Consider the following 22,695-nt stretch of genomic DNA (forward strand, 5'->3'; position numbering starts at 1 on the left):
AATAAATAAATTTGCAAATGTCTTATACTCTGTATGAAATAGGCTAACCAAGGGAATATAGGGCCCCAGAGATCTATGCAGACAACATGATGCAAACATGATACTGCCACACAGTATTTAAGTTTAAATTAAGATATCTTTTAGGAGAAAAAAAGAGGAGGTTGCATTTTGAATTTTATTTGATCTTTTCAATTTGTATTTAGTATCGTCACTACTTTTTATTCTGCTAGTTTTACCAATTAGTAAAATCACAGCAGCCCATTATTTTAGAGGAAGTCAGTATTTAATTCTCAAAGATAATGCTGTCATTCTTACATCCAAGCGATCACAAAAATCAAGTTAAAAAAGGGTCCTAATATTATGTTAAAGCCTGCAAATTCTACTAGCTACTCCTGCTATAAACTTTATAAACTTTTGTTTATTTAGAGCAGACAAAAATCTTGTGGCATTAATTTACTGCATCAGAAGAAAAATAATAAATACATCAAATAATATCAAACTAAAGTAAAAATATATGGCAAGTAGATTTCAGATTTCAGCGTTTATTAAGTACATAGTCGTGTTTCCTGTTCTGTTGTAGGTTGCCTGATTTACCACTTCATCTGTCTCTTCAGCACAATTGGTCACTTGCGCCACTTAGCGTCCTGTCAGGGAACACGCAAGGCGTGACAGGTGACGTCGCCTGTTTACAACTGCCAATGAACACGTGGCGCGCTGACGACTGACTTGTCATTGGCCAATACTGCAGTAAATGGGGTGGGGACTCTTTACTGAAAAACCAATAGCGTCTGGCATGTAAATTCCGTTTGAAAAGTTCCCGGGAAATCTGAGTTTCGCGGGAGGGCTCTTGAGCGCGTAAACCGTATCCCTTCATTCATCAGGCCGCTTCCTGAAGCCATTTCTAGACGGGAGAAACGAGAGTTGCGCTACTTTTTAATCCGTTGCATCTGCCTAAATGCACTTTCATAAAGAAAAATACTTTACAAAAGTCGATGAATCAGACTCTCATCTTTACTTCGGTCTGATTATTTTTGTAACTATTGCCGCGGATTAGCAGCCATACGGGCTTAAAAGTACAGAGACAAGAAAGGGGTTACCCCGAATACGCAAGATGAGAAGAGGGATCTCCTCGGCTCCGGACAAAGTGATTTTAGCGGGGGTTGGGGGCTCTCCTCTGGACAATAATATAATTTTAACAACTCTTTCGGATCGTTTAAACCCTGGACAATCCAACGCTACGTATATCCAAATAATAACCACCTCACCGCCTTGCAACGTTACACAGACATCAAATGTGTGTTTATCCGAGCCTCAGATAAACAACATTTACACAACTCCACAACAAGCTGCAGCAAACGGAGCAGGACAACGACCGGCTCTGGGAAGACCGCCGGTAATAATCTACACAGCTCGTTTGAACACATTTGGCTTGCTACAACTAGCCACAAACACGACAAAATGTTAGCCTGCTAGGTTAGCCGAGCTTGTTGTTCGGGCAGCTAACGTTAGCTACTTAGCCAGTGCATTCCCACGACTCAACCTAGCGAGGTGGCTAACTAACTACCGCTAGCTAAGTTATTCAAGTGGGTTGGTTAAGTGGTTTGTTGACTGTAGGGAAGCAAACCGCGAGTTTAAGTTAGTTTTGCGTTTACAGAAACGCAGACATGTCATCTAATAGCGTGCTATGCTAACTTCATGGCGCTTTTGAGTCTGCTTCACCCTCGCAGGCAGATGGAAATATTGGTAAGAGATGAGTAACGTTAGCGGTGGCCTAGTGGCTGCTGTTAGTGTCTTAATTTGGGGGTTGGGGGATTTGTTGGGCAGCTTGGCTCTTAGCTCATTTTTCGCTTTCTAGCAAGACACGAGTGGCTAAACTTGTGAAGACACGAGGTTATACAATGCTAAAGATTTTCCTCAGCTCTCAAACTACTCGGTAGATATTTCTCCCACACGTCTCGGAAGATGCAAGCCAACTTGGATGAAGCTTAAAATGTGTTAGCTTTCTATGCTAGTAGCATTATTGATTATTAGAGGACAACATTACTCGTTGTTGGCCTTGACCTTAATTCTGCACAAATGTCTTGTGTCCTTCTTTTGTAAATAAAGTGTAACGTTATGGTGCCTTTCATGCCAAGTAAAGTGAAACTTGAGTTTGTTGCTTTAGTGCTGATGCACGTTTCCTGTATTCTCAACATGCACAAACCACACAAAATAGTTTGAGCAGCATTCAGGGTGGTGGTTTGTTCCTGGCTATTCATCTTTCATGAACTAAACCAGTCTCTATCTCAGGCTGAAGCCATGACCAGGCAGGGGGGGTGAAGGGAGCTGCTTGCTGATATAAAATGGCTGACATTTTGGCTGTCAACAGAGGGCATATTATTCTTTCTCATACTAGGGCTTGATCAAGTAAAGTATTAGGGATCTGTTTTAATAATGATTTAAATAGTTTATGTTCACTCAGGGTAAATTAACTTCACTCCTAGAGTTTTAGAGGGAAATGGAGTAAACAGCACTCTGGTACTGGGGTGTTGCTCAAAGACACTAAAACAGGGTGGATCATTGCCACCACAAAAATCTAAGGGTTCCCTACTCACCGAGCCACCATGCCATGTAATGGTGACAATAACCAGAATGCCAATTTAAACTGGCAATAGAAAAAGTATGCAGTTTTTCACTGAAAGAGAAACAATACATTATCGGTTCAGAAATGGTTATATTGGGTGGCACAACATCTGCAATATAAAGGCTCAGGGATGTAGAACACATTGCTTAAACATGGTGTTAAATATTAAAGTAACAAGGCAGACACATAAGTTTGTACCACTGCTGAAGTCAGGCGATGAAACATACTTGGCCTTTGTCAAGCTAAACTAGTAAACATACAATAAGCTCACAAACGGCTCTTGAGCTTACATTGGTAGCAATAACATTTGGATTTGATTAATGGGTAAGTGGGGTACAAAAAATAACTTGATATTCTTACACAGTAGATTGGGTTTTCTTTTAAACAATATTTGAAGTGGCCTGCTACGACAGCAAAATGGCTTGACTGTTCCCTCTGCTCATAGGATCATGTGGTCTTTGAGTATACTCTATTTTAGTATACTCGAATTGGTTTTCTTTGATATTACTGTGCAGCATTGTGATCAGACCCATAAGTGTGACTCACTCTAAAGCCATGTGGTAAAATTAAGTTGGAAAAGAAGAAATCAGTGACTGGTTTTGTGACACATCATCAGATGCAAGGCAAAGTGTATTAAACTGACACAAGTTCTCCATGATACTTTGGAGTTTTGATGAAAAACATCTTGTGTCTTGACAGACTATGTCCTCACAGCTTCACTTAAGATATTCTGAAATTAAATGCGCGGTGGTTATCAAAACTAAAATGGAAAAGGCTGTGAAGAACAATGTCTTCTCTGATTTGGTGAAGTGTGCTGCAGTGAGTTTTCTGTGTTCATCATCAAACAGTTTATAAATGTTTTCTTTCTTTCTTTTATTTCTATTATAATTTTTTACATTAGATGGAAGACACTGAGGAGAGAAAATCAATGTTATGATGCCTCAGACAACCAAAACACCAGTATTTTCTCTGAACAGTATCTTTTTCTCCTAGGCAAAAAGGCGATTGGCGCTTGATGATTCAGATCACCAGTACCAGTCAGAACCAGCCAAAACTCCAAGAGGCAGAGGAGCGGCAGCAGCTACCAATGGGGCACGGCTAAAGACACCCAGAAGTAAGAAGCAGAATGCTATAAGGAGCTTTCTGACATCCATTCAGTAGTTCAATTCAGTTTCTACCGGAAAAAATGGTTGGAGTAGAAATGGGGAACACACATATTCAAAAAGCATGACAAAGGTTGATTTATCCTCTGCCTACATAAACTGAATTTTTCCTTAACATGAAACCCTCCTAACTGCTGCCTAACTAATTCAAATTATATTATCGGGCTTAATCACTGCAGAATAGACAAACCATAAAAGATCCTCTCTGATGTCCCTTAATATTCTGTTTCCTCTCTGCATGTATGTCCTGCACAGTTTATTAAAATAGAATATATGTGGAATTTAGAAAAAGAAACAAAGCATGGACATTAGTTGTTGTATTCACGTTGTATAGCCAACCACTTCATTGCAGTAGTGCAATTATATGGTTGATTCCAGCCACAGGATGTTTTGCAGTGAGGCAGGGCGCTGCTGTGGCCCCTGTGCTCCTCTCTTAAATTCTGTAACTCTCTGATGAGAGGAACTGATGCAATCAGCACAGAGCTATTGATAATGAAATACAAGTCCAGCTGAGAAATATAACTTTATGCTTCACGCAAAAATGTTTCCAGCTGGAGATTATTAAACCTGAGGTAAACTTCAACCCACTGCTTGACCTGTAGTGTAGCCTTTGATCCCCTCTTCAATTAAGTCACACCACCCCTAGCAGATTGTGACTGATTGAGTTATTTGCCACCAACATTTCCTGATGGAAAAAAACAACCCCAGTTTATTTTTCCAACATTGCAATGTACTTTTGCTATTAAACCTTTAAATGTAGTCCAGGACAAAAACACCACATCAATTTTCCCAAATTGACCACAAAGTTGATTCTACATTTTTGTGACACAGTCCCAGCACAAGATTTAATATGATCAGCTTCATTCAGATGCATTAATGTCAAGGCAGCTGTGTTGGATTTGTTAAAATTATACTGTTGTACTTATTAATATCTTTCTGACACTTCTGCTGCTGTTGGAAACTTTACTTCTTGATATCTTGGGAATCCTGTGATCTGATTGTCTCTTTCACATAATCCATGAAGCCACGTTTCTCTTGACTTCCTTTTTTCAAGTAAAACTGTTTCAAGGGATCTTTGAGTCTCAGTTTGTTCGCCAAAATTCAATATCAAGTATAACGCTGAAACACACTGTCCTTCCCCTTGGTTTCTCTGCTCTTACTACTTTTCCTTCATTATAGCGCCCAAATCTCCACCAGAGAAGACGCGGTATGACACCTCCCTGGGTCTCCTTACAAAAAAGTTTGTGGACCTTCTCGCTCAGTCCTCTGATGGCGTTTTGGACCTCAACCTCGCTGCTGAAACCTTACAGGTATCTTCATCTCTGAATGTATCTGTTCACTGCATTTAAAATGAAAATGAATACTGTCAGAGATTCATTTTTGTGGTTAGTAATTTACGCTGTTAATCTAAAGACCCGTATTCTCTACCTTCAGGTACAGAAAAGGCGGCTTTATGATATAACTAATGTACTAGAAGGCATCCACCTCATCAAGAAGAAGTCAAAGAACAACATTCAGTGGATGTAAGTGGTCGTTCTCTCTCACTTGGTAATGTAAAGTTGTGTGCATGTATTGTTACTGCAGTTTGAAGTCTCAGAAAATTTGTGGGTTTATCTTGGGTTGATGTAGCAAAAATGTTTTGCCAGTAAACAGGTTCAAGGTGTTCCTTTGCCTGCACAGGAAGGCAGGTGGCTGCATGCAAGCTGTTGACACATCCAAGTATGATGATACCTGACTGTGCCACACAGTGCGAACATTTAATTAGATCATCATTCATTAATTACAACTTCAGGCCTATGAGTGCATTCATGAATTATTTTTCCCCAGTGTTTTTATGAGGATATGTTGTATCTCTCTTTCCTTTCGGTTAAGATTTTGATGTTTTTGGCCCAAGTTTAGATTTTTCAAAAATAAATTCACTCCGTATATCAGTCACTTAACTTGGAGGAGTCCACGGATGAATAATTGTGTTCATCTAGCACAGAATAACTGTGAAATGAGAGAGAATTTAGCACTTTTTATGAAAGACAAAACAATTTCAGTACTTTGACTTCATTGTGGCCATTTATAGTCCACTTGTCTCTTACAGGGAGGGTAGCCTAGGAACTGGGGTTCCTAGAGAAACCTTATTATTATACCTTATTGTTTTATATTTTTGCCAGTTGAAAATGCAGTTTTCGAGTACAATCCCATATTTTTTAACCCGACTTTCCTCTGCAATATCTGCTCACAGGGAAGATATTGCTTAAGTATTGAACGTCAATCTATGGTACACCAACTCGACCGACAAGGACAAGTAAAGGAAAACTGTGATTAGACACCTTTTTGCACTGTTGAAGCTATTGTACCAAATACTAAATCTGTTTAATTCACTCTCTTCAATCCTCTCTCACCCAGGGGCTGTAGTCTGTTAGAGGTAGAGGGAGCATTGAGCCAGAGACAAAGACTGGCAGCGGAAGTTTCTGCGCTGGGAGAAGAGGAGCAGAGACTTGAACAACTTATCCAGAGATGCAGCCTGGATATGAGATACATGAGCGAGTTGCCAAGCAACCAGAAATATCCTTTTGCTGTTAGGTGACATGTCATCCAAAAGTAAAAATGATTCCTAGCTACCTTTAGTGTTAAAACAACCTGTAACTATGTTCTCATAATTTTACAGCTAAACATAGCTAAATTGATGTCAGTGTGAAATTGTTTGTATGGTCAGGCTGATTCTTGGCTCACGGTGAGTTGATGGTAATATGTCAACAGTGACATACTGAACGGAGTTTTAAAAAATGATCAAAATCAGTCTAAAAAACTTCAGATCAGATTCTAATCAGAGGTGCAAGGCTTCATCTTTCAACTCTTTCTTTAGAGAACACCCTTTAGGACTTTTGATTTTGATTTTTACCGATCATCTTATCTGTCACACGTATGCCGTATAAAGCAAATTTTTTTTTACATTATAGTGTCTAAAATGTTAACTAACTCATCTAGTTTACAACACCGGCATGTGCAGAGCCATGGTATTGCAATCACGTAAGCAGTTTAGATGTTTGTCATCACGTAATGAGCTTTTTCAGGCTTGCATACACATGTTTAGTTTAGTATTAACATGTACGGACATTGTGGTGTTATTTCTTTAACCACTTCTTCTCCACATATGCCTATGTGACATACCAAGACATCAAACAGCTGGGAAACCTCAGAGACCAGACTGTTATAGTCGTCAAAGCGCCCACAGACACCAAACTAGAAGTGCCAGACCCCGATGAGGTATGTATACACGCACAAACGCATTGCCGACATAGATCGGACTTATTGTTGTTGTCTAGATGAAACTTCATCTTCCTGCTCACTTATTCACTTCATCTGTCCTATGACTTGTATTTCATTAACAGAAAATCTGTTGGACATTTGGGGAAAATTGACTTTTTCTCCTCTTACCCAGACAATATTTGTATGAGTTTCAACTCTGTGATGTGTCTGGGACATGCTACTCGTGAATAATAATCCTGTCTGAATGGGGTTTACAACAAAGTCAGACACCTGCTTCTCCCTGCTTCCAATCTTTATACTAAGCAGACTTAACCCTGTGTTGTGGTTTCTAAATAAAAAAAGAATTGACCACTTCACAGAACATGTGCAGTGTGTGAACTTAAGGTGTATACATAATTTCTTCTGACATCCGTGCACCAGGTTTGGAAGTTGCGGGAAGTTCAGTTCACCCTCCTAGAGTTGGTGTTGCTTATTGATTTTTACCAAACATTTGGGGATGACATCTCAGTAACTAAAGGTGTTTCATGGTGTATTGCAGTATTTGCATCAATTTGTACTTGAGTATCAGTTTTGCGTATATACCTCAGTGGAACCGTCTGGAAAGGAGACTTGCAGTTTTAAAAAAAGATATTTCCATCCATCAAGTGCAGTTCTGTTCTGATCTGAACTTATTGAGCTCATTTTTTTATTCCAGAGTTTGTCCATCCATCTGACCAGCACCAAAGGTCCCATAGAAGTCCTGCTGTGTCCAGATGAGGAGAATGACCCCAGGAGTCCTGTAAAAAATGGAAACACAGATATCAATGGGAACTCTCCTTTCCTCAAAGTCCTTCAAGGTTTGTTCTAGATAAGCATAGGTGTTACAGTTTTTAACATGTAGAGGTTTATTTGACTTCCCTTCATCTATGTCTTTAAAACTAAAGAAACAATTTAGTCATGGCTTACATTTATAGGTATTTTTTTTCAGGCATATCATTTTAACAGACTTATGGTAAGCATGTTACAGCTGAGTGAAGCTGAGACTGATGGGGATATGATCTTTGGATTGGGATTGCTGTATCTTGTCATGGGCAACACAACACTTTGGACACGCAGAAAAATTAACCTTCTGGTGGTACTAGATGAAAGTTTGGGGATTTGTTAGTTGTCATCATCTGGTCTGTTCCAAATTTATTGATAGACTGAGCGTCTATTAATGTGGCTGTCAAGGTGTAAGAATTTTTCTGACCCCAGTACAAATACAAAGATCTACAGTGTTGGGACAGTTGTCTGATTGTCTGATCAGTGTTGCTGATGGGTATTTGTTCTTAACTAGTATGGACAATAATATGAAAAAAGATGAGAGTTTACTGTGCAATGCTTTGTTAAACTAGCACTAGAATAATATTTGTTTTGACTCACTTGTTTCCAGTTTCCAACTCTAACCTGACTGATAAACATTTAACCCAAACTGTTTTTATAAACAACTTGCTTGTATCCATGCAACTTTTGGTTCAAAGCCCTGATTCATGGTACAATCAAAGTCAACTGTGATAAGATCCAGAAAGGTAATTTTGATCAAAGTTGAAGTATGGTCTCAAGTGCAATAAGCACTCTAACACCGATCAAAATAGCCACTCAGTTAGCCTACAACTGTCTCTTGGCCATGTAGAGATAATGACTAGTTGATTCCATTTTCTTTCACAGATCCCAGCTGCACGACCGCCTCTCCCAGCCCCGCAGTGGCTCCACCTTCCTCCTCCTCAGCTGTCTCCGTTACTACTCTCTCCCCCATTTCGTCCCCTTTCACCAGTCTTCTCCAGCAGACGGACGACCAGATCCCTTCGTCCTTGGGGCCTTTCTTAAACCTCGGGCCTCCTCTTCTGGAAGATGACTACCTTTTAGGTTTGGGAGATGACCAGGGAATCAGCGATTTGTTTGAGGCCTATGACTTTGATAAAATGCCCTCCAGCCTGGATGACCTCCTGTGCAGCTAGCATTAGCTAACAGAAATTCTGATTAAATGCATGGGAGAGAGATGGAGAATCAGTGAGGGGTTTTGATGCCTATGACTGTCTGTGTAGTTAGTAGAAGCCAATTTTAAATAGATGGAGGGGAAACATTGAGGGCTTTTTTTCAGTCCCAGTGGAACTAAATGCCATGTTCTTACATGGTGTGAGAATTGAATGGCCTTGAATGATTCACATAAAGACACGACTGGTCAATGTGCAGACATATCCATTACTCCTTGTCTCAGGCTATGGAAGGCCTTCAGTGTAGCTGAGTATTGGGGGAACATCTGAAAGCCTTTGCTGTCTATTTGGTTAAGTTTAACGGTAAGGGGAAGGATATCCACCTCTTTGAATCAGGCTAAGGTCACGTCACCGTACAGAGAACAACTCGAAAATACCCCCACATCACATGGCATTAACACACATCCTGGGTGGTTGGGTTTGGCATAAAATTAAAGTGTAAACGCAACTGAGCTGCAAAGATATGATCAACAGAAACCATCAGTAGAAAGCTCAAGAGCAGGGAAGCGGAACATTGTTTACTGTTAAGTCTTGAAGGATGCTGAAAATATGAAGATTTATCATGCCTGTGTTTTGGCAAAGAGAGAATAAGTTCATCTCTGTGTTCCCAGTGATGCACTTCCTTGTCAGTTGTCCAAATTCATCCAGCTAATCCATTCCGAGACATATCCACAACTGTAAGATGTGTTAACGCCAAGTGTTTTGGGGGCAGAGGAGATCCTGAAGAATTCTTAATGGTTGCATTCTAGTACGCCAGTCATCTGTGATTGAATGCCCATACTGCTGACTGTTAAGTAGACATTTTTCTGTGATCAAATGTAGAGCATTTTAGAAATTAAAGTAAATATAAAACACAGGGGAATTTTGGTGCACACCATCCATGGCAGTTACAGTTGGGTTAGGTAGGCTGAGACTTTGGTCGCCTATCTTGTGCCTGTGCCTGCTCAGACACCTGTCAGGTTATCTATTGTATATTTGGGCTTCTAATTATAAAGTTACAAGAGTATGAGTATTTTGTACATTTAAGCACTATTGAGATGTATTGAGAGTGGCATGAATGACTGCTTTTGGTGTGCCCCCGAGTTGATTTAAAGCAAACTGCAAAATGACAATGGAAAATAATAGGAGTGTGTACTCTGAATGCTCTTAGGCATACAGTCTTTTTTGCCTATCCACCTGATCCGTCTGTCAACTACTGATCAATTGGGCAACCTCATATTTTGTACAGTGCAATGACAAATGCAAAAAATGCTCAAAAGTTATGTCTAACCTTACATAACCCAGAAATTTGTGTTTTGTTGCTAACAGAACCCAGAAAAGCCATCACTCCTGGGTAATGTGGGGTTAAGCAAAAACACCTGATGTACCTGTATGAATCTGGCCTGTTAGGACATAAGATGTGCAAACTTGAAATTAATCTCCTACTCTTATTGATCCTCTGTGAATTCAGGACTGAAACTTCCTCTTTCTTGCTGCTTTTCACCTCTCCCTTCCATTGTCGTCAGCAGAAGCTGCCATAACAAAACTTCCCATAATGCCTCCTCAGTTAGACTGTGTGCTGTGAAATTATACTGTGGTTTGAGCTTATCAGAAAAATGTGACTTTGAACCACTTAATGCACACTGCCTACTCAGTGTGTACTGAAAGCAGTGTAGGAGACAGGATAGGTGAGTATTAGACTTTTTAGGTTTAATAAATGTTGAATTTTAATGGATTTTAATACTGTAGAATAACTAATGATATCATGGTCACCTAAGCAACAAAGAACCAGATAGCCACTAATTGAGGCTGCAGCATGTAATGAAGGGCTTATTTTCTGCCATAACAGAATATTGAAAAAATAAAAAATAATTTAAAAAAATGAAACTTTTGTAAGTTAAGCAAATTCAGTGCAACCAAGTCTTGGTGTCGTGTTGTCTAGGGCCACTGAATCTTAAAACAGTGGTTAATCAAGAAAAGCTTGAGGACTTGGTGATCTAAGGTGTAGGGATGTGAATTTGAAACACTATTGCTATTCATTTGTAATAGGTTCTTGTGTTTGATTACGTCCCTGATAATAACAGAAAGCAAACATCTTGTCTGAAACCCTAGCTTTTAAACTAGAAAACCTGCGGCTGCAGGAAATATTGCTGCTGCTAGTGTTAACTTCTCCCCGACCTGATTGATATGCGCTTGAGTAATTGCGTGTGCAGCATGTGTGAGTTAATGTCAAAGATCAAGCTTGCTAAAGAGTAAGCCTGCCATGTGTAAATTGATGTACAGTTTTCTAAATTTTTCAGTGCACAAGGTACTGTAGGCTACCTCTCACTTAATGTTTGACAATAGTAATAGGGCGTAGAGGTAAATGCCATAGTGTGTATGAGTCTTTGAATTCCCCTTTGTCATAGAAATGACCCTTACATTATTTAGATGTGATATTGGATATTACATCGCACTTGTGTCTTTTGAGGTGAGCGAGATTCCACTCAGTCCCAGTGTCATGTTGTCACATGTTAAATTTGAATACTGGGGTGCACATTTGATGGACAGTTAAACGGACAAATGTATTGCAATATTTTTTCGAATTTGTCTTTTTTTTTTTTTCCATAAGTTATTTAGTTTTTTGTCAGTGTTTTTGTTAAATGCAGAGCATCTCTTAAACCCAAAAACTAGTACACATTCAAAGTTAGCTTATCATAATTTTTCTGGTCATTAGGAGACTACCTGCATGTCTGCGTATGCCACTGAACCTCCATCAGTGACTTGGTTGTCCTCTGCTGAAGTGTGTAGGGAGCTTTGCTTCTGTGACACTGTGTGTCCGTTTTAGTTTTGGAATGATGTGAGGGAGTCATTGACACTTTTTTGCATTTCTGCTACTTTCACTTTCACAGAGAGTTTTGAATCCAGTTAAAATAGTATTTTCACTTCATAAATTAAAAACGCTATTATTAACCTGACCCTCACTTATTCAGTTGAGGAGAAAAATAATGATACAGTTTCTGAGTCAGCAGAACTTAACTTAATTGCGCCACTAAGTGAATGAAATTTGACAAACGCACAGAAATGCTCTGATTCACAAAACACAATTTCCCTATAGGCATATTTATATCATTGTATTTTATATGTATTTATGGAAAAGTCAAGCTCAATTTTTTTTCCCAATTTGATTCTCTAACTAGTTGTGCTATTTTCTAAGTCCATTTACATAGGTAATTACATTTTCCTCCATCTATTATAAGCGACCAGAATCTGGTCACAATATTTTATCCACTTTTATGTGATGGAAACATGAATTTTGGAAAGATTGTACCTTTCCATCAGTTTCTAATGGAATGTTAAAGATTGTAATGCACTGCTAATGCTAGTTAGCCAGTGAGACTGTAAATGTATTATGGGTGACTCTTAAAATTACAGCTCCTTCATTTCTAATGTGTGATTCTGATGTGTGATTAGACCTTGCAGAAAGTTATCATTAGGCTAAATGTGGTGTTAACTATAGTCAAGATTGAAACAGCACTGTTTTCCTGCTATTTTCCTATGGTTATTCTTAAGCTGTTACCAAATACAATATATTGATCCGTAAATATTCTGTAATGGTTATGTGAAAAGTTAACTATTTGATTGGATCGAATTGACTGTAAAAGTATGATACTGATGCCTGTTTCCATTAATTACAGAGAAAAAAAAAAGCTGTAATATCACATTACCTTCTTTTTGCAATTTGAACTCATGGTTGAAAGTATCTGTGTGCTGTTGAATGTTAAAGGTAAACTAATTCGATGTTTTTGATGTGTGTTACTCAGTTATATACTGTTTCTTTAACATCTGTTAAATGAGGAATTTGAGTTGTATTTGTTTGGTGGGTGGGGGGTGGGCAAATGGATTTGTTTTGTACTTTGGGCGTTTGTAATTGAAAATTTGAATAAAGACAATATAAATAAGAAAATGATTTGCTAAAATTTTGTTTATGATTTGTCTTAAGGGATTACTTTGCATTGTAATGTTAAGTACAAACGGAAAAAAGCCTGGAAACATATTGGTTGGCTGTACTGCTGTCTGCTAAAATATAAAATCAGCAACCTTAAGAAAAAAAAATTAAGCCCATGTTTTGACTTATCCATATATCGCTTTGTGTCATGCTTAGTTAAGTGACACACTACAAATTACATGAAACAAAATTATCCATAATTCACCCCCTGTATGTGCACACGCGTCTAGTTTGTCCCTCTTTGCCTACCGTCTCCACGCACAAGTATGGCGGTCTGAGTTGTGACAGCTATGTTTTGATGGTGTAAATAATACTTGTTTCCATTTTCAAAACAAACGTTCCTTGGAATTTGCATTTATCTAAATTAATAACCACATTGCGACCAAGGTAAGGGACATTTACACTATCTTAAGGCGTCTTCCAGTCCAAAATATGATGCACGTGGGTAGTAGCTAGCTAATCAGGCTAGCCAAGCTAACAGCTAGCATGGCAATGATACTCAACAAAATTAAACTCCAGGATGATAGCTATCTGTCAAATCAAATATTTTCAGGGGTTTCTAGTTTTTATCAGTCAACGTTAGCTATTTTATGTCACCTAGCGTGTGTATGCAGTTAGTTTATAGGTGAAAGTTGGGTGAAAATAATGAAAACACTAGCTGGGTATGATAATATAACTTGCACATGGCTAGTTAACGTCAGTTTAATAAACAGCTCAGAAATAAAATTAACGCAGATGTTACCTATATTTATGTTGTTGGATTTATTTGTAGCTATCGTCAACCGCAGCAGCTAAGATGTGAGGGTATGTTTTGGGTGTCACTATTTTTTTTCAAAATCTACACGACAAACCTTGCAAGTAGCTATGGTTTTCAGTTGCGTTTGTCTTCACTATGTCAACGTTTGTCTTCACTATATTTACATACGTCTACCAAAGTAATTGGATGCATATTAACGTCTCAGAAGTTTGGATGTTTGACCTAATTACTTGGCTATTTCTGGCATCCACTAATCAAATTCTTACTGCCAAATACATGAAGCTTGATAGCCTTTTTTTGTGGCTTATTGCTAACAAAATATATTTCTGCACTGTAGTTAAAGTAAGGAAACGTAGAGGAATGAGAAAGCTCTTAGTGAGAGAGATAAAAAAAAGACAAAACAAAGCATTTGATGACATTACCTAGGTCCTCAGAAAACTGGTAATCATTTTGTGATGTTGTTTTATAGACCAAATGACTAATTAATCAAGATAATAATTGGCGGATTAATCAATAATAATTATTGGTTGCTGGCTACTTACTATCCCATCCTTGCTTTACGTAGTATCTTTTCATCAATACTGCTCCTAGCTAGTCTGCGCTTACATTTACAAGACGTTTAACTATTGTATTATTTCTTTCACCTGCAATATTGTTTGTAATTTGATCTTTGCCAAGCTTTTCAACATTCATGCTTACCTTCAGAAATTCACTAGCCCTGTCATACTCTTTGCCTACTGCCCAGAGTTTTGACATAAAATAAATGATAAACAATGAACTTTAGACAGTTTTTTTTCCTGTAAGTAATTACAAATGTAATTATTACCTATATTGTATTAAAATAAATAATTTTATCACATTACCATGCTTGATTTAATAACTGGTTGTCAAGTCTTTCTTAACATCCATTTTTGTTAAGCATTGTCTCGACTACTTACAGGTCTCAACTGTATGATAGACGAGAGTAATGCTGTGCTAACCAAAGCTCTGTCTGATTTTTAGACCATCATGCCGTCCAGCTGTGACTCTCTGATTGAAGACATAGAAGACATGGTGTCCTCTAGTGACCCCACTCCTCATGAGAGACAATCTGCTAGAAAGAGTATCATACCAAGGTCCAGGAAGAAAAAAGAAGCTTTGATCAATGAGGAACTCCAAGCTGACAGGTAGGTTAAATGTTTGGTGTAGTGGTACAGTAATTGATAGTATGAAGTAGTTGATTGTGATATTGCTTCAGTATACAGTTTGTTTTAGGCTGATGATGTAAATATCGTGGCATTTTTACACGTCATAGATAGAAAAGCATAGAAGTAATTGATAACAACAGATAAAAAAACAGAATTCCATTTAGGTGAGCTAGTTCCACGGTTTTGATATTACTATGACAGGTCAAAATGTCTGTTGTCTGCCAGAGTTCAGATAACTGCTGATTTTGCACCAGTCTGTCTTAATTTGAGCTTTTCAGTAACTCAAATAGATTTTGATACATGTGGTGGATATATTGACTGTAATATTTCAACATTTGTTTATTTACTCAGAATAAAATGTGAAACAAATAAAAGATGATGTCATGTTTAAAATGTGATAAATTTACTTTTAGTTAATTCTGAAAGTAAAACATCATAAAACTTCCTTTTTGCAATTGTGCTATGTGCAGCTTGTTGTATGTGGATTTTTTTATTTGGAAAACAAAGACAGTAAATTCACTTTTACACTTTTATACATTGTCACCTTATAGTTCTGGTCCATTTCATGTTCACACAGATTTGTTACAAATGAACCAAGATGTGTAAACATGAGGCTATATGGACTGAGAGAGAACTCATTCATTGGACTGTTACGTTGACTGTCATCCTGTATCATAAGTGCTACATGGATTTGTGGGAAAAAACAGATTCCAGCTGCACAGCCAGCAAGTCATGCAACATTTTACTGCACTGTGCTTATATTGAACTTATTCGGTAACACAAAGACCTCATGGAGGAACAAGTGACTGATTGTTAGCCTGTTAAATGATATTGCCATTGGATATCTTATGTCATGAGTAATGAGAGACAGGTAAAACAGGACCAAAAAAGGCATGTGAAAGTAATATTACAGGGAGATACATTTCACTAGACCACAAAGCGTGGGACACAAGCTCACCACACCTCTGCTTTAACTCCTTTTCACTTACTAATATATCATATCATATCATATCATATCATATATCTTATATCAATAAGTCCTGTGATTTGTCTGCCTTGCTTTCACACCCCAAAGAACCACACCAGTCAGCACCAAGTCCTTACTAGTTCACATTTTGATCAGATTTTATGGCAGATTTATAACGATTAATAATTTAGATATTGATTGTATCATTTCCACACTTAATATAACAAAGACATATTTCATTGTCGTTGATTTGTAGTTTGATCCCTGGCACCCAAAAGATCTGGATGAAAACGTGGGGCTGCAGTCACAACAACTCAGATGGAGAGTACATGGCTGGGCAGCTGGCTGCCAGTGGATACAAGATGATTGGTAAGAAATTTTTTAATTGTGGTGGTTGGTATTAAGTCAAGTGACTGGAAGTCCGTGGAATAAGGAAAATAGTTAATAAGATAATAAAAGGTTAAAAAATTTTAGGTTAAAAGATTTTTATTGACTTTTTATTATTTTTGGTATCTTATTTTATCTTAGGTGTTTATACAACTGATGCCATTACATTTTGTAAACACAAGGGGGCACTATTGCTTTAAAAATAAGCTTTACCTTGAGAGTTATTCCAGTGGTTGACTTAATTTTTCCCTGAATTGAGCTTTATAGGCTGTGTACTGACTTCAACAAACTCAACCAAACAATATTTGGTTGGAAATGGTTAATATGAGGATTTGGATGTTTAGAGTCTGCCAATCTTTAAGCACAAGGTGGAATTTGGCCTTCTGTTAAGAGGAAAGTCTGCAAATGAGTCTTAACTTAGGTTCAAGAGGTTCCCTGAGAGCTGGCCTAACCTGGTGTCTTCCCCAGAACTTAATTGGGGAGTACATTGGTGATGGCAGTTAAGAAAGGGCACACTGATACCGTGGGATGCTTATTAGTTGAGTGTTACGTCTAGAAACAAAACAGAGCACTGTGACTGCATGTCTCCATGGCTTATAGGCATTTTAAATAGAATCTGATGCAAATATGTGACATTCACTGGTAGCGTTGGTATATAAGGACTATATATGTTTTAGCTTTTATGATTTATGATGAAGGATAAGAGATGCAAGTGCTAATATACTTGCCAAAAACAATGTCCAGGGTCATTTAGACTGACACAAATGTTTTTTTGGCAGGAACCTTTTAGGTGCATGTTTGAAAGGTTCCTTGTAAAATACAAATTGTCCCACTGTTAGATTAAGTGAACACTGCTTTTTTAAATATAAATATCAAAAGGGAGGAAATCTGCTCTCTTAAGTTATAACAGTCAAAGCGTATTGCTTCTTAAGAAATCTAACATGTTTTTAGCTGAAGATATGACAACTTTTAAAATATTGAGTTCTCCTTTGTGTTACATATAATTATTGTTATTATTAGTAGCAGTACTAGCGGCAGTAGTAGTAGTTTTATAGTTGAAATATTATATTGCATCTTTGGGTTGTAGTAATCAGACTTGAGATTTTTTCAGAGATGGAAGAAGAGAGTTAATATTGACTCCTCAGGCATTTCTCTCACTGTGGGGTCTCACAGCCAAAGAAGGACATTAATCACACATTTCAAAAATGCAGATCTGCACACACGCACACATGCACACACACACACACACACACACACACACACACACACACACACACACACACACACACACACACACACACAAACGGCACAATTTACCCATAAACATAGGCCAACGGTTTTCCCTCTTATCTGGTGGTTTAGAGCCTTGATCTCTTTATCTCTTCCACCTTTCTTTGTTTTCACAGTTTTTTTTCTCTCTGTCCCTTGAGTTCCTCTCTGAAATAATGTGTCTCCCTCTCTCACACTCTCTTTTCACTTCGTTGTCTCTCACCCACTTGATTCAGTGGCATATCCTGTGTTAAATCATCTGCTAAGACTTGATATTTAGTGTGCTAATTGTGTTGCCGTAGATCTATTTTGACTCTGTAATTTAGTGGAACGATGTCAATTGTCTTTCAGGAAGTGAGTGTGGTGAAAACCTGTTGTTGTAGTTAAGGAGTTGTTTTCTGTTCCCACTGCTCCTGGTCCTCAGCAAGGAGAGATGCAGTCGAGTTGGTGTAATATAAAACTCTCAGGTAATAAAAGTTGCTGTTATGGATTTTCTCATTTCTGGATTAGGTTTGTTTCTTTCTCATTCTCTTCTCTTTAAAGTAGGACCTTGCAAATATTACTATCACTGTTTAATTTCACTAGATTTCAGCTCAGTAGAAATACACTGAACTAGTAATATGAATATCTGCAGTCATAAAAGATTTAACTCCTCCCTCCATTCTTCTCAATTCAATAGGAAATTAATTACTTAATGTCTATGACAGCTAAATCTTTGACAGCCATCATCGTTCAAGATTAAACACATCACTTGATGTCTTTCTACCTGTAAGAAAGACACCAAAACATGAAAACAGGTAATGTAGATACTTAGTTGGGTCAAAAAAAAATTGGGTCACAGTTGTTCTGTGTGGTTTTAATGGATTGCGGTTTGCCTTTGCTTATAATTTGCATGAGTACATTCATTTGCAAGAGGGTTTGAGGGTTAGGGTGTGTTTCATGTTTTGATGTGACATTGGTACTTGTCCGCCTGGTGTGTGCCTCCTGTACTTGTAGGTGTGTGAGTGTGTTTACCTTATTTACACTGGGATTAGTTTCTTCTCTAATACTGCTCAAATTAGGTTGCTACAGTGCCATAACCATCAGTGTATCTATCTATGTACACTTGTGTATCTCTATTCACACCTGATTCTATTCAGTTTGTAAGTGTATCCCAGTTCCAACAACATGACCAAGCTGACAAAGGCTGAAGTTATGGCTATGTAAATTGCCTTCCCAATCACACAGATTTTTATCTAGTAATCTGTTTTTGTGACTGTACTTGTCATACAGGTGACAACTTAGCAAAAGTGTGGTTCTCTGTTATTTACCACTTCACTTAATATGATTTTTGCCCCACATGTCTTGATCTGATGAAGCTTCAGAAAGCTCTCTCTGTCTCTCTCTCTCAATCCCCTCTCAACAAAGTACTTTAAAGGTCACTGTCTAACTGCTAAAGCTAGGGGATTAGCTTAGTTTCTGTCTCATTCTCCTCTGCTTTTTATGTCTTTCCCCCTTGTTTGCTTCTTCTGTTTCTTTCTTCCTGCATCCCTTTTTTCTCTCCCTCTTTCATCCCCTCTCCTTTTTTTTAGGGTGTGAGTATCTTCGCTCATTGTTTTTCACTGTGAGATTGTTTGAAGGAGAAATTGCCTGTCATGGCCAGAATCAGGGGAGATTACACTCAGAGCAGGTGGTGATTGTTTTGAATGGTATAGCATGGAATGCAATGCAATTGTCTGGAATGGCATGAAATTGTTCAGACTGCAGTGAAGAGAGTGGAATAGTCGGGGATGACAAGGACTGTAATGGGTTCCTGAAGGATGTAGTGTCTTGTCTTTGGCCAGATTGAACATGAGGACTTTGAGTAGGTTCAACATTAGTATTTGTGTGTCAGAATGTTATGTCCTCCTCCAAAAAACAGTTGAAAATGATGATATCGTATGAATGTCAGACTGATACCTCTGTAGTATCTGTCGTTCAGATCCGCAGTCTCGTTCCACAGACTGGAGAGTTCGGACAAAGACAGAGCTTCCACTGCCTGATGGTCTGCTCTAAAAACATGACATCACCTCCTCTCCCTCTTTCTCTCTCTCTCCCCCTCTCCCTCTCTCCTCTTTCCTGCCTGTTTTCTCTATTTCACACCCCCGTCCTCATGTGTCCCTCTTTCACCCCCTTCCCTAACTCTTTCTTTCTTTCTTAAACTATGACATCACCTGGTGTGAGACGTAGTAGCAGTTCCTATGTTGAACTCTAGGTGGCAGCCTTGGCTCATGGGAGTAGCTTTTTTGTTGAAAGAGAGCATCGCTGCAGTATCAGGATGAGGTCATTCTTCTGAAAAACATACTCTATTCTCATTCATAGTTTTAAAAGTTGTAACTTTCAGTCCCACATTTACATAACAAGAGCCTTGTTGACTGAGGCTGAATATAGAGTGTCTGTAGGTTGCAAAGACTGGCGACTTTGTTTGGATGAGAAGGGCCACTCCTCATTTTTCAGTTAGAGAGCATCTTGGCATGTGCATGAAGTATTTTTTCAATGTATGATACATGGATATTTATTCATTTTTCATTTTTTCATCAAATGTTTAAACTCATGGTGCTGCTTTTGTTTCCTGTGTTTCATTCATATTTGAACTTGTCAGCTTGCTGGTCAGTTGAGGAGACTGATAAGTGGCCAGTTAATTTATTCAGTCAAATATATAAAATATGAAGTATAAAATATTCTGAACAATCTTAAGAGAAGTCACCGCTTTCTCATCTCAATGTTTGTCTTGTCCTGTTTTACTTCAGTAAAACAACAGCGTGTGTCACATCTCTTTCCCTCTTTCGTTGTCTCAACACTTGTCTTACTGCCTGTACTTGCTCAGCCTGGCTTGTCCCGAGCTGCTGTTCCCGTGTACAACCAAAGAGGGCACTGTTCACCCATGATAATACACTAATACAAATGAACTACATTTGAGCAGCAGAACAATGTGCCAAATAGTGACTTCATAGAAAGGTGTGTATGCGCATACACACACACGCGCGCACGCACACACCCTTCATGGAAAGTCACACCAGGATATTTTGATTGTTTTTGGCTGCTCTCCTCCCCTCCCAATCTCTTCTCTGCCAGCCAGCCGCAAACACAGCAATTCAGTTATGATTTTACATACCGGTTAGGCAGAGTAACTCCCTTGTACACAGTGTCAGCCAAATGAGGCGTTCTCAGTTCCTGGTTTGGACACAGACGGTTGGAGGATATGGGTTTCAGAGAGAGGGTGTGAGCTATTTTGATAAAATGATACGAGGACTTAATTGATCGGCAGGTATTACAGGTGTTTCTGTGGATAGAAAATGCTGGAGGTGTCACATACAGTGTAATTTTACTGTGCCTTTTTAGAGAATGAACTGCTGTGAAATTAGTATGATTGATATGAAATGCTAAAGGAAAGCCAGATGGATTAGTAGGTTTTTACAATGTGACTTTACCATTAAATTTTTTTTGTCTGTTTGAACTGAGTAACTTAATGCAGCTTATGTGTTACATGGCAACTGAAGGTAAAAAAACAAATGGCATAATTGTAAATTTAATATAGGCATAATAACATTCTACTGGCATAAAATGTGACATTTACAGTCTAAGAATACTTACTTTTTTCTATTATATAAATGAAATAGGAAATTTCTAATTGGCAGTATTTAGAAATTTAGGCTGAAACATTGTCAAACTGTTCCGTATTGAGCTCATACTGCGTTTGTATTTCAAGCACTTTTGCTGCTCTGTGTGATTGTATTACATCACTGTAGAGTATTCTCACTCAGAGTGTGTGTGTACCTCACATACATGCCGTCTCATTCATAAAATGGAGTGTGTGAGGATCTTCTGATTGGTTGACTGCGTGCTACGCAACATTACACGCCGCAACATTATAGCCAATGAAAACTTACAATGTTCTCTGTGACTCCACCTCTCACACACACTCACACACGTTAGCGCACACAGCCAGCTCACAGACACATTTTCTCTTCTCACACGGTCGCAGACGTGGTGGGAATTGATATTGTACAGGGAAAGTGTGTGAGAGACAGTTCAGTTTTAGACAGCCGTCATTCTGCAAGATTAGACATATCGCCTGGTGTGCATACGCGTGTGAGAAAGACTTACTGTATGCTCACTCTGTCTTTCCACTATCTCGCAACTGTGTGTGTGTCAGACAGTCCCACTTTCCTGATTGAGAGAGAGAAAGGGGCGAAAAAGAGTAAAGGGAAAAACAGTGTAAGGAAAGACGTGAGGAAGAGTCAGCGGGGAAGGGAGGAGGATGCTGGGATGAAGGGTGCCGGCGACACAGACAGATGCACTTCAAGCCAAAATCAGCCAAAGCGATGGTCGGAGAAAGGGAGGCGAACTGGGAGGGTGATACGCTGCCAGGGAAAACGAAGTAGCCTCTGGCAAATCTGCAGAAACGGCAGTAGAGAGATGGATAGATGGAGAAATAATGGAGTGGAGAAAGGCACAGAGAGGTAAATAGTTGAGAGGGGAGTAGTTTGCGGAACGAGAGATGACGGCAGGGACGTAATGAAAGAGAAAATCAGTGCATTGCAGAACGAGGTTAAGCAAATAGCAGATGGTAGTTTGAAATAGATATAAAGTGACACAGCTCTGAGAGAAACAACAACTTGAAAATGAACTAAACTGAACATACATGGAATTAGAAATACAAAAGAAATATACATTTCTAAAATTAAAGAAGTTTTCATGACTAGATGTACACTTGAAGTGTTCATAGTTGAACATAATAAATATAATACCCTCAGAACAGACTGTTGACAGCTAGAAAGGCTGTTACATTTATATTTGACATTTACTCATTTGGCAGACGCTTTTATCCAAAGCAACTTACAAGTGAGGGACAATACAAAAGCTTCAGTGCAGTAGGAGACCTTGGTACAAGTACTAAGTACTACATCTCTTCAATAAGTGCGAGGAGATTAGGTACCGACAGTGCATATAAAGTGCTAGTTGTTGGGGCATTAATATGCAAATATAGATATGTAGATATTAACATGAGGGTTAAACAAATTTGAATATTAAAGTTGCCATTGTATTGGATTGGGAAAACAATCACATTTGAGTTTTACAAC

The 22,695-nt window shown here is 38.5% G+C and overlaps 2 protein-coding genes across 4 annotated transcripts in view; both read left to right on the forward strand.

The window, feature by feature from the left end:
• Positions 1-896: 896 nt before the first annotated feature.
• Positions 897-12,934, forward strand: LOC130172787 (transcription factor E2F3-like). 2 transcript variants are annotated; one of them, XM_056381707.1, is made up of 8 exons: positions 897-1,393; positions 3,617-3,737; positions 4,966-5,096; positions 5,221-5,309; positions 6,184-6,342; positions 6,930-7,044; positions 7,742-7,883; positions 8,734-12,934. In XM_056381707.1, exons 1-8 carry the CDS (start codon positions 1,112-1,114, stop codon positions 9,021-9,023), a joined length of 1,329 nt encoding a protein of 442 aa, XP_056237682.1. In that variant the 5' UTR covers positions 897-1,111; the 3' UTR covers positions 9,024-12,934. The 2 variants fall into 2 exon arrangements, with proteins under 2 accessions (XP_056237682.1, XP_056237683.1); XM_056381708.1 differs by lacking the exon at positions 897-1,393 and adding an exon at positions 1,408-1,743.
• A 344-nt stretch (positions 12,935-13,278) lies between these two features.
• Positions 13,279-22,695, forward strand: part of cdkal1 (CDK5 regulatory subunit associated protein 1-like 1) — a 227,831-nt gene continuing 218,414 nt past the window's right edge. For both annotated transcript variants that reach the window (XM_056380394.1, XM_056380395.1), the window contains exons 1-3: positions 13,279-13,413; positions 14,786-14,949; positions 16,194-16,306. In XM_056380394.1, the coding sequence (XP_056236369.1) occupies positions 14,792-14,949; positions 16,194-16,306 (271 nt within the window). In that variant the 5' untranslated portion in view covers positions 13,279-13,413; positions 14,786-14,791. The remainder of the gene's footprint in view (positions 13,414-14,785; positions 14,950-16,193; positions 16,307-22,695) is intronic.

This window comes from Seriola aureovittata, chromosome 7 (genome assembly GCF_021018895.1).
Source record: "Seriola aureovittata isolate HTS-2021-v1 ecotype China chromosome 7, ASM2101889v1, whole genome shotgun sequence".
In the NCBI taxonomy this organism is placed as follows: Eukaryota; Metazoa; Chordata; class Actinopteri; order Carangiformes; family Carangidae; genus Seriola; species Seriola aureovittata.